General features: G+C 46.2%; 1 protein-coding gene across 1 annotated transcript in view; it reads right to left on the bottom strand.

Annotated features, from left to right (window-relative positions):
* Positions 1–12,401, bottom strand: part of RBM33 (RNA binding motif protein 33) — a 112,935-nt gene that overhangs the window by 57,345 nt on the left and 43,189 nt on the right. The window contains exons 11-12 of the mRNA XM_065883633.1: positions 8,922–9,130; positions 4,762–5,050 (exon numbers count right to left, since the gene is read on the bottom strand). Of these exons, the coding sequence (XP_065739705.1) occupies positions 4,762–5,050; positions 8,922–9,130 (498 nt within the window). The remainder of the gene's footprint in view (positions 1–4,761; positions 5,051–8,921; positions 9,131–12,401) is intronic.

Raw genomic sequence — 12,401 nt, 5'->3', positions numbered from 1 at the left:
TAATTCCAACATAATGAAAGGGTAAGTGTTTTAATTCTAAGTTCGGGGGGAGGGGGGAGGGGGGATGGATGAGAGCAAGAAATCCCATCATAATTAATAGATTTCTTACACAGAGGCCTTCTGATGAGTTGGCAATTTTTTTTTAATCAACTGTAAAAGGCAAGGAAGGAGAAAGAAGAGAAAAAGAACAAAAGATGACAGAAGAGAGCATCTGAGAACAGGTGTGATAGGAGCAGATCAGAAATCTAGCCAAACCCAGGGGGGCCGTGGTCAGACTGCCAAGGTGTTTGCAAAGCGTCTTTGCAGAAGTCTCGTAGCCCACGACCTGGTTTGCAAGCAGAACACTTCTACTTATCTGCCTCCTTCTTCACTGTGAACAGGAGAGAATTTAAAACCTGTAATGCTAGGGTCTCCCTGGTGGTACAGTGGTTAAGAATCTGCCTGCCAACACAGGGAACACGGGTTCGAGCCCTGGTCCTGGAAGATCCCACATGCCGCAGAGCAACTAAGCCCATGCGCCACAACTACTGAGCCTAAGCTCTAGAGCCTGTGAGCCGCAACTACTGAGCCCACGTGCCACAACTACTGAGCCCACATGCCACAACTATTGAGCCCACGTGCCACAACTACTGAAGCCCAGGCGCCTAGAGCCCATGCTCCACAACAAGATAAGCCACGGCAATGAGAAGCCCACACACCACAACGAAGAGTAGCCCCCACTGGCCGCAACTAGAGAAAGCCTGCGTGCAGCAACAAAGACCCAACGTAGCCATGAATGAATGAATAAATAAATAAATAAATTTTAAAAATAAATAAAATAAAACCTGTAATGCTAACAGATCATTCTAGTTTAACCCTGAACTCTTTATATTTGATATTTAATATCTATTTCCCATATTGTCCCACAAATTAATGAACTAAATTGATTAATGTTTCAATTCATTACCACAGTTCTAATACTGAAAATCTGGAAAACAAGTTAAATTTCCACCAAAACTGGTTAATTACAATATGACAGAACACTCTTCATCCTTGAAGAGAAAATATGTGCTATCAGGCAATGGTGTGCATACATTTTTAAATTTTTTACAAACAGTTTTTTAAAACACCTTTTAATTGCCTGAGGCTCTGAGAATCACGGGTTAATCTCTCATGTACAGGAGACCACTAGACATTCAGCCTCTCTCAAGAATAACGGCGGCTTTCTATTTCATTAAGCTCGTTCATTTAATATCGAATAAACAACTGCTTCGAAAGTGTTCTGAGTGTATACCCTGCAAAGGCAATTTCTCTCTCTCCCTGTGTCAGGGTTCTCAAGATCAAAGGTACGTTAAAGAGAAGGAACGTGGGTGGGGCACTGAGTCGCCTGGCTTCATGAGGAGAACACATTTAGCTGGTTCTAAGAGTTTAAAAACTTGTCAGAAAGCTGATCTTGTATTTACTGAATCAGGCACAAGCACTGGGATGCAAGGCCTGCATTCTGTACCCATCTGGCAACTGACTCTGGCAAGGCACACTATTTTCATGCCTAGAGGACAGCTTGGGGTTTCCTTATAGCTTTCCCACTGTGTAGTTCCAACACTGTTTATTTTCATTAAGCTAAAGAAAATCTGTGCACCTTACCAACTGCCAGTTTTCCATTCAATTTCAGAAAGAAATACACAGTAACAGATGCTGACATCGGTAAAATTATTTCGACAAATTAGATTTACTGCGGTTGTTATGTCTTGGGAAGCCGCTGTGGAACAGGCTTCCCCAATGAGTCGTCCTGCCCCTTCACACAGCGCGTGCTGGGTCCTTCATCCCACAGCTGCTGAAGGAGACCCAGGCCACCGGTGCACTAGCTGCAGGGACTACAAAGGTTAAGTGCAGCAGCCATACTGCCTGCCCCTGGGAGCTAAGAGCCCAGGGAGGGGGTGAGGCCAACAAGTGACTCTAGCACAGCATGGGGACAAGAGAAGGGGCCAGGGCAGGAGGCTCAGGGACCCACAGGTACCAACCCGACTCTGACCCTCCTGGGTGTGTAAAACAAGAGCAACTCCTAGAGCCACACACGGACACTGACACCCACGGCCAGCCAGCTGCCCTCACAGCCCTCTGCTCCAAGGCCACAGCACAGTTTCATGGTGATGCCAGGCCCTGGCTTTCTCCCATACTCCAAGTCCTATCTCAGGCCTCTCTCCAACTTCTGGAACTTCCTGACCCTTTCGAATTCCAAGTTCACCATCAGCAGAACCTGTGATGGCCTCAGCTCTTCCCCTTCTTGGTCTAATGGAAATCTAACTCTCCCAAAGGATGAGGCCGTTTGTCTCCCTCAGCCTTCTTCCCGCTGGCTCTGGAGCGGGGGTGGGGGTGGGGGATCCTTCTCGGTCCTCACTGCTGTTTCAGACCCCAGACTTGGATCTCATGTTATCGGACAACACGGCCCAGGAACCCCCACTGCTGCCCACGTACTGGTCACACCACTGCTCTTTCCTTCCTGTGTCTCAGAGTCCAGTTCCTAGCTCACCGTCTTCAACACCAGCCCTGTCTCAGGCCTCGGCAGCGACGCTCAGGCTCCAGCACCCTGCCACCCCGGCGCCCGGCCGCCAGCCTGTCCCAGCTCCACCACACCTGAGACCTGGGCATTATCCACGACCTTACGCAATCTCTACGAGTCCCCCTTCTTGCCGCACTACCTTCTACCTTTCCACCCCTCTTCCTCCAGGACCCCAGCTCCTCCAACTGTTGGACCCTCAAAGATCTCCTGGCCCCTTGTCACCATACACGCCACAGCCCTTCATTATGAGCAAAGCGCCTTCTCTACTGCTTTGCCAACACCTGGACTCCAGCAAGTCCAGCTCTGTCTAGGCTTCACCTGACACAGAAAGGTGAGTGTGGCTGGAGAAGGGCATGCAAGCACGCGGCCGGGTCTCCGGTCAGGACCCACAGCTCAAGTGGGCGCCAATGCTGCCCAGCACCTCCACTCCCCAGCTTCTGTCTCAACAGGACACCTTTGACAACTGTCAGTACAACCATCTCCCATTTCTGTGCGCCCGTTCCCTCTCAAACCCACCTCAGCGAGGCATGTACTGCCACCACTTCACCAAAACCACTCTGTCAAAACCCCAAAGACCCCTCTACCGCCACGTGCAGCACGCGGCCTGAAGCCCATCCCCAACGACCCAGCAGCAGTGCGTGCCCTGCTGCCCCCGTCCTCTACACTCCTTGGGTTTCCACCTCCCTGCGGGCCCCCGCCTATCACGTCGAGGGCCCCAGGTTCCAGGCCTTGGTCTCCCCGACACGATGACGCCTGGGTCTCCCACTGGGTGCAGACTCTAGGTCCACCTCCGTGCCAACAAACCCCCACCTCTGCTTTGCGCCCAGACCCCTCGTCTCAACTCTTCCTAGTAACTTCATACGTGACACTTCCACCTGCACGTCTAGGTGGCATCTCCAGCACAGAACTTTTGCTGTGCTGCTCCTCAAAACCTGCTCTCCCCCAAGGGCTCTCAGGTGAAGGCAACTCCACCCCTCAAATGCTCAGGCCCCCTCGGCATCATTCCGCCTCTTCTCCCCTCTCATGCTCATCCGGCCCATTGGCTCCATCTTGAATTACATCCAGCATCTGACCCCTAACCACCACCACTGCCCTGACCTGAGCCATGTCATTTGTTACCTGGATTACCGTGGTCACCTCCTAGCTGAATGCCTGGTCTCCACCCCTGCCACCCTAACAAGCCCACTCTCAACACGCAGCAAGAATAACCCTCTTAAAACATACACCAGATCACGTTATTCCTCTGCTCAAATTGCTCTAATCACAGCCCACGTCATTCAGAACAAAAGCCAAAGCTCTCAGGATGGTTCCCAGGTCTTACCTGACCCAGGTTCCGCACTTCTTTCCACCTTTATCACTCTTTTAACGTTACATGGTCTCTTTTTAGTTACTTGAACACAAAAGGCACAGTCTCACCAGAAGAGCGAGCCCCTGTACTTGCCGACCCCTCTGCCCGGAGTATTCTCCCCCGAAAGAGTCACGTCACTAGCTCCTGCACCTTCAACTCTTCCCTTCTTAATGAAGCCGGCCCTCACTACCCCATGGAAAGCTGAAGCCCACCCCGATGCCCCCAACCCTGCACGTGTGTGTCACTGTATGCTCGTCCTCTAACACGCCACACAGCGCTCTTATTTTATTACGTTTACTGCTCACTGTCTCTGCTAGAAAGCCAGCTCACAACTGCAGAAAGCACTGTCTGTTTTGTTCACCAATATATCTCCAACGCCAGGGAGAGCAGGATCTCCATCAACACTGTGCTGAACAGACGCATGAAGATATGCTCCGTATCAACTGCTCAAAGCTAGCTCCCAGCTTCAGGAGCATGCGTCTGTAATCGTAACAGAAGAGGTTATTCACTCAGAATTAATAACTAAAAGATGGGTTTGTACCTCTGGAACTCAAAGGAAGCACACCGAGTGGAACCTGAAGGGAACATTCACTTTGCAAACATCCCCACCTGGGAATTTACGAAGAACACCAATCAGGCACTTCCACAATTACCTCTGATGCCCTTTACATTTACTGTGCCTTCTCAGTACCCGCCACTGAATGATACAACAAGAGACGCACGTGTTGCAGCAGACGAGCATGGCCTGGCCAGGCAGCACGCGTCTGAGTGGTGGGGGAAGAGTCAGGGAATCCACGTGGTCCTTACAGACCTGCACGTGAGAACGATCTGCCAGAGGAAGCCGGAACTTTACAACAGCAACGGAGACACGTACCTTGAACGGGCGTCACCACTGCCCCCTTGAAGTGGGGATTTATGTGTATGTTCTTGGGCTGCTGTGGAGTCACAGGAGGAGGGGTCATCATCGCCCTCGGGGCCTCAATCTGGGGCGGCAGGTGCATCCCTTGAGGAGGGGAGGGATGGTGCGGATGCTGCAGGGGAAGCAGAGGCTGGAGCTGCTGCTGCTGGAACAGACTTCTGATCGGCTGCTGCTGAGGCGGCGGCGGTGGCGGCGGAGGGGGAGGCTGAGGCTGTGGAGGAGGAATTAACCTCGGAGAGTGCGCCTGAAGAGCACCGGAAAAGAGACACATTCACAGAGATCAATGCTCAGAAGAAAAAAAGCCAGTGCCTTACAGATTTCACATCGACCGAACTGTGAAGTTACGACTTAGAAATAAGTTTACAGGAGCAGCTTGTGTAAAACAGCAGGAGAAATAAGCTGCTCGCCTGCTCACAGTAAGGGCCACTGTCGGACAACATGAGTCGACCTCAGGGCCAGGAGGGAAAACCGCAGCCCCAGAATAACACACATGGATTCCAAAAGGAAAAAAAGTGCAGTTCCACCATCCAAACTGCCCACGGCGAGCCAAGCGCTGCGCTGGGGACGGAACACAACCTGCCCTGGGCTGTCCCTGCACAGCCAGCCCTGCTCCTCTTTGAGAAAGCCTAGGGAGCCAGGCGAGAACGTGCACAAACAACCCTGCCAGAAACCAGGCTGCAGAAAAGGACAAAGGGCTCCCTGAAAGGAGTGGGAGGAAGCTCCTGAGAAGACGGCATCCGAACCAGGAAGGAGGGGAAGGAGACGTGTCATGCCAGGAGGGGAACAGAATCACCAGAGAGCAGCAGAGGCAGAAACACATGCCTGCTGGGTACACGAGGGGGAGACCAGTGTGGCTACAGCCACATCTGAAGACCGGAGGATGCAAAGGTGGGAAAATACACCCTCAAGGTGGTCAAGGATCTCGGGCTGTTTCATGGAAGACTCGCTGGAGAGCAGGAAACCACCACCCACAGCAACAGTTGCAGAGCACCGGGCTCTTGTGTTTTAAGCACCTACTCAAAGGTCAGTACGTGGAGTAACCGACTCGCTCCCAACCACCCTATGCAGCGGGCCCCTGTCAGGACTCTCCCTTTACAAGAGCAAGTGGCTGGTAAGCAGAAGAGCAGAGAATCTGATTCCACAAGTCCTGCTTGTAGCCACTAACCGAACTGGCCACACGCAGCAGGAGAGGCAGCAGGCTACTACCGACAGCAGGCTACTACCGACCAAAGCGTCTCGTACAATGAGCTGCTTCCCCGGGATGACGCCAAAGTACGGAGGCTTCTCAGCTGTCACAGCATGCGTGACGACGATGACTAACAGTGTGTGAGATGGACGAGGGCAAAGAGGATGGAAGAAGACAGACCATTTAACAGGCTACAGTGGGAGCTGAATGGAAGAAACGGCTGCGGTCTGAAAAAGAGCAGCAGGAAGAAGACATTTCAACGGAACAATGAGAATTTTGAAACCAAAGTGTACGTGACCCTGCCTAACCTATCCTTCCTCAGGGAGGACTTCTCTAAAGATTCTGGAAATGGCTTAAATCCGTGGATACATACATATGCTCCCAGAAACCAGTCTGTTCCCTCCTCTGACTCGTGACATCTGTAATGTGCACATCTGCACATGGTGCGGGAGTCTTTTCTATCTCATTCACCACTGAATCCACACGGAGAGCACGCTGACAGAGGGACAGCTAAGCTAAATCTGAACAGAACTGGGAATGAGCACGGTGCAGGGCCATTCACTCAAGAGCGTGAAGGATTTTTAAGGAAATCGTGTGTTTTAAACAAGGGGAATTTAGGGCCTGGGCGACACCCATGCAGAGAGGCCCAGGGCAGCTAGGAAATGAAGAAACTGAGCTGGCAAGAGGCTAGGGCTGCAGACCCAGACTCGTGTGGAGACAGCAGATGGCAGGAAGGTCAATGCTGCTGACTGAGAGCTCTGACTAAAAAGAGGCCTGAGAACAACGCAGCCAGAGGAACAGGAGAGACAGAAGGGGCCCTGCTGGAAGAGAAGAGAGTACACCCCAAGCTCAGACACTCAAAATAAGAAAGGCTCGAGAAAGAGGAGCTCGTGGGTGATGCCCAAGGTCCCAGAGAGCAGTCCAACAGGACGGACTGCAAACGTCAGGTGGCGATTCTGGGAGCACATCCGGGAGAGGGAAAGGCACGAAGTCCAGGCAGCAAGAGACGGACCGAGAAAATGGACACAAGCAAAGACGGTGAGCAAAGGTTATTCTTTCCAGAACTCTGAGGGTGAAGAGTCAGAGACAGCTCTGGGGTGGGGAGTGGCCAGGAACAAGGGTGGACACAAGTGTGAGCGAGGTTAAGGTCATTTCAGACAGTTGTGACCGTTTCAGTAAACTGCAGCTTTAAAACACCACTGACTAGCAAAGATGAGCATAGAGCATATATGCCAACGCTCCAGGAGTGGATTCAGTCCCAGCTCACTGGGAGCCCTATAGCATCTACAGAATTCCAGAGATACGGCATCACTGTCGGGAGGGACTCAGGTCAACTGACACTTGGGCAACGTTTTTAAAGCACTCACAGATCTCCCAGCTGAGCCTCTCTGAAGGAGGCACATATGGGCGCATACTTCCTCCATGCAGATAAGAAAACAGGGAGTTCAGTGACCTTTCCAGGATCACGGAGACACAATTATGCAAAAGGGGGTCTCCTGTGTGGCTGGTTCCCCTCCAGGAGGCCAAAATAACGGAGTTGGCTGTTTAGTACACGGCAAGTGGAGGTTGGGGGCGAGGAGACGGGATGGAGAAGAAAAAGAAAAAACTGAAGGGCCAGTCTTCTCGCTATCAGAGAAGCTTAAGAACAGTTCTATGAGCAGACAGCAGTTATTAATATCACCAACCTCTTTATGCTGTAATCAAGCCACCTGCCTCTCTTCCCTGTAGATCAAAATTAGAATTCTCATGCTAAAACAGTTAAGTCATCCTTAGAGGACAAATGTATGGATACCAAGGGGGAAAGGAGTAGAGTGGGAGGAACTGGGAGACTGGGATTGACACATTTACATTATTGATACTATGTATACAATAGACAACTGATGGGAACGCACCGTACAGCACAGGGAACTCTACCTAACGCACTGTGGTAACCTAAATGGGAGAGAAGTCCAAAAGGGAGGGGATATCTGTATGTGCACGGCTGAGTCATTCTGTCGTGCAGTGGAGGCTAACACAACACTGCAAAGCAACCATACTCCAATAAAAACTAATTAAAAGTAATAATAATAAAACAAAACAAAAAAACAGTAAGTCGTCTTTTCTATTTTGTTATTTCACAAATGAATGCCTCCTAAAACATAACATTTGTACACGGAGGCAAAGTGTGGTTCTCCCCTAAACTCAGATAATAATGTAGGAGGGTAGACAGCGTGGACACATATTTATATTAAATGAATCTGTCCGTGAAGGCTGACTTCTGAAGGAAAAAGCTATAAAATCCTGAAGCTAACTGAAGGAACAACAACAACAAAAAATCACTACAATTCCTGTCTTTATTCCTGAGATGTCTCGTCTTTGAAATACAGAGGAAATTCAAATGAAGCTGAAATTACAAGTACTTGATTTCTTCCTAAATTATGAAAACTTTTTATGGATATGACAATCTCCATTTTTATGGATAGGATATGATAGTTACTTGTAAGAGAAACTGCTACATTTAAGGAAAAACCTACGGTAAGCAGTGTATAAGAAAAAATATTTTATAAAATACGCCATTACTGCCAGATTCTAGATGTAAGACGTTCAGCATTTTCAGAACGGTGCTCGCAGGAGCAGCACGTCTCCACAAGCAGAAGGTAAAAGCAAGGCTCCCCTGTGGTTCGGCCACGGGAGGACACCAGGTCTCCTTATCGCCTCTCTCTTTATCAGCAGTGTGCAGAGAATTAGCTTGCACTACCTGAATACTAGAGGACTGAATGTGTGTGACCATACACGAAATCATACTATAGATTACAAAGAAACTTGAGCCATTATGCCTTTTACTCAATTTTAATTTCAGACTAAGATAAATGCAAAATATGATACCCACACAAAAGCGTATTTTCATCTGAAGTTGCAAAAGCTCCCACAATGAAACTACACAACTTACCACCACAGGTGGCTGTGTGGGCAGCAGGGCGGGCCTGTGATCCTTGGCTCTTCCCCTCTCACTGTTCTCTCTCCTCTGGTCTCCCACTCCACGACACATGGACGAACCTCCTCTCCTTCCTCCCCGCCTTGAGCCGTAGCGGCCCTGTTTATGCTGTCGCTCCCTTTCTTCGAATTCAAGCAACGCAGCTTTGGCTTCTGCTGAAAGCTCTATTTGAAAAGATGCATATGTGTTAGATACCTTCGAATAGCCTAAATCAGATTTATAGGGAAAAACAGGAAAGAACTACATGACAATGAAACTTAGGAACAGCGAGTGCTTCACCCACTACGAACTACTCAACTAGCAGCATCAAGTAGGATACAATCACAGAGACACTCAGGCCCCATGAGTGAGACCAGTTAAATGGAAGACATGCCTTTCCCTTGTAATAAAATACAAGGATCGCCTGTAAATTTTAAAGTGTTTTCATTTGTGCTGAGGGAAGCTAAAAAGAAGGAGCTGAAGTTCAACCCAACCACCGCCCTTAATCTGCCAGGCATCTTGCAGCGATGGCGGATGACGCTGGTCAAGACCTGGCTCCCCCAGTCTTACACCAGGACACTCTTCTAAGCGGAACCAGGACAAGTATTAGATAATACACAGTGACACAGAGACTCAAAAATGACAAACTCCTGATTGTTCTGCTTTAAAAGCAGAACTAATAAAATCACTCTCGAGTCAAATACTTAAGTTAATTTCATAAAAAATGGAAACTTATTTAATACTGTCATTTCAGATTTTCAGATTTATTTTTTTTTAAATAACAACTTTACTCTGTGAAGAAAGGCTTATACCCATGCAGTCTGATAGGGAAGCTACAGCAAATGAGAGCAAAGCCAGAAAAGAAAAAAACCCATTAATGCAGATATTTCTGGGACACCCAGTAGGGGCTGCTCACCTCTCTGACCAATGCTTAAGGGATACGAGAAACATATAGGCTCTGGCCCTAAGAAACTTCAGTTGGCACATTATTCTGAACTCCTAGAAGAAAAATGCTAACTTATTCAAACACGGTTCCTTTATTTTAAAATATTATCTAAGTTATGATAATATATCTTCCATTGATAAATGAATACCTTCTAAAGATTTCACTGAATTCTACTAAGAAGGATCGTTATGCCCTCTTCCACAGTGAAGGGTAAATTTTAAATATTACCAGTTTATCTCCTACCTTGGATTCCATAATCATCTCCAAACTCTTCCAAAACCTCTAAGCCACATTTCATTTTCTTGAAATTGTTTCTATGGTATTCCCCTCCCTTTCAAATGAATCTTTGACTCCATACAAAAGAAAATTTAATCTCTTCTTAACAAGCACACACTTTTATTCTCATCTTGACTACATGACTGGTTCACATACACATTTTATGCAGTGAATCAGCAATTGTTTTGCTAGTGGTTCTAAGTGTCAAGATTAATTTCACTATCCCCAGTAATAAAATGGTTTCAAATGACATCTTTAATCAGCAAGTAAAAATGCTTTCCTCCAATTGAGACAAGCTGTCACAAAAGGTCACCAAAATATGACAGGATGGAAATTACATTTGTAACTTCAACTGAAATGTTAATTTCCCTTTAAGTGTTTTCTGAACTATGTCCATATTACAAAGTAAAGAGATATAGCTCAATGTAACAAGGTTTTACAGTGTTGTCCCTTTATAAAATGTGCTTAAGAAAAACATATTTACATATAAATAATTTCATAATAGTTGAACTAATACATAATGCATATCTATAAAACAGTTTACTTGGCAAGATAAAAACAAATGACAGTCTGAGTTTTTTTCTTTTTTAAACAGATAACTGAATCAAGAAATTTGTGAAAATCTTGCAAATACAAGGACCATCGTGTAAACTGAAGGCAGTATCCTATTGCTGGTACTAGGTGACCTTAAACTGTTTATTACTAGATGAAAATATTTTTCCCAAAGATCCTTTGCCTTAAGCAAAATTAGCCGAGGACATTATTTCAAGAGGACTTTATGTGGGCATAACAACGACGGTCTTCAGGTTAAAGCAGTAAAACATGGTTTAACATATTACATGTGCCAGTGAAACTGAGGACACGGCAAAATCTAGGTGCCTCCTCATACAGAATGAACTGTCAAAGCCTAACTAAAATAAACATAGTCTTTCATTTATTGTTTGTACTGCTTCCAAAGAGAATCTGAGGTCCACCTCCTAGGGCAAAAGAACTGGCAGCTCTGAACTGCTGTGCTGACACTTCAGGGTAACTGGTCAATGACACCCACGTTTTAGAGATGGCTTTTGACATTTCCATTCAAAATAAATCTTTCCCTTACACATGCATGTGCTAGAAACCCTTCTCAACTGCATTCTGTGAGAGAATTAAGCCCTTTTACCCAATGGGGTCCTTTTTATGTAATGAATGAATGTATTTCCTAAGTACGTAGTTTTGTACCATCCTTGGGAAAACTGAGAAACAGTCACATTTTCTCTAAGGTATTTAATTCCCAGAATCCTGGTTGAGGATAAAAGCTCACTACTTAAGATCATAACTCAGGTAAAAGCCCAAAATTCCATATCTAATCCAATCTGTAATTCAAAATACAGATCAACAACTGTGAATTAGGTTCTACAATGGTCAAGACTGTCATAAATATGAATTAGTGTTCTTCATATTTAAGGATGACATCATATATTTGAATGTAAAGACGACCAAAAGTGACCAAATGCCCTTCCAGATTTTGAAAAGAACTCACTAGTCCACATGCAGATGGAAGGGTCAGAAATGGGGGATGCCAGACCATCATTTCATTCTTTTTAGAGTGGAGTGTTCTTAACATTAATCAATGATATCACAAAATAATTGTTTTTATTTGTATTCAGAATGTTAAAAGACACCATTTGTCAAGAAACACATATCATATGAGACGACATATATACTCCGGCAGCAAGGTATTTCAATTCCATTACAAAGGTAGGTAAGCAGCTTTATACAATCAAGTAAGTGCAAGCATCTGTATACAGAACCTGAAACTGATATTTCTATCACCAGGAGTATACAAAGTGATGAGAACAAGTTTATGTGAATTTCTAGTATACCAAATACTGTAGTAGCTTCTCTTTCTCACTGAATATTCTTCTTCTATATAAAATTAACCTTTTGTTGGGGGGAGGGGTCTTAAGGAAATAAGGGAGCTCACTGCTTTAGGAAACCAATCTCTAAAATGAACAGAAAAATCGTTTTTGTACTGGGAATAATCCTAACTTTTCAGTTACTAGAAAACTCATGTTTTCAAACACTAAGCTTTCTTAAGTTAGGGCTTATAAACAGGGAACAGAGAAAGATACTTTTAAGTATCATTTTTACTTGCCCTATTATCTAGCCAAAGAATCACATTCTGCACAAATACATTTAAAGCCTTTTTTCTTAACATTTAAAAAAATGGTAAATGGTCAAACTGTTTATGCTTC

Source organism: Phocoena phocoena, chromosome 9, assembly GCF_963924675.1.
Source record: "Phocoena phocoena chromosome 9, mPhoPho1.1, whole genome shotgun sequence".
Taxonomy (NCBI): domain Eukaryota; kingdom Metazoa; phylum Chordata; class Mammalia; order Artiodactyla; family Phocoenidae; genus Phocoena; species Phocoena phocoena.
Note: the sequence above shows the minus strand (reverse complement) of the source record. Positions and strands in the feature narration are given on the sequence as shown.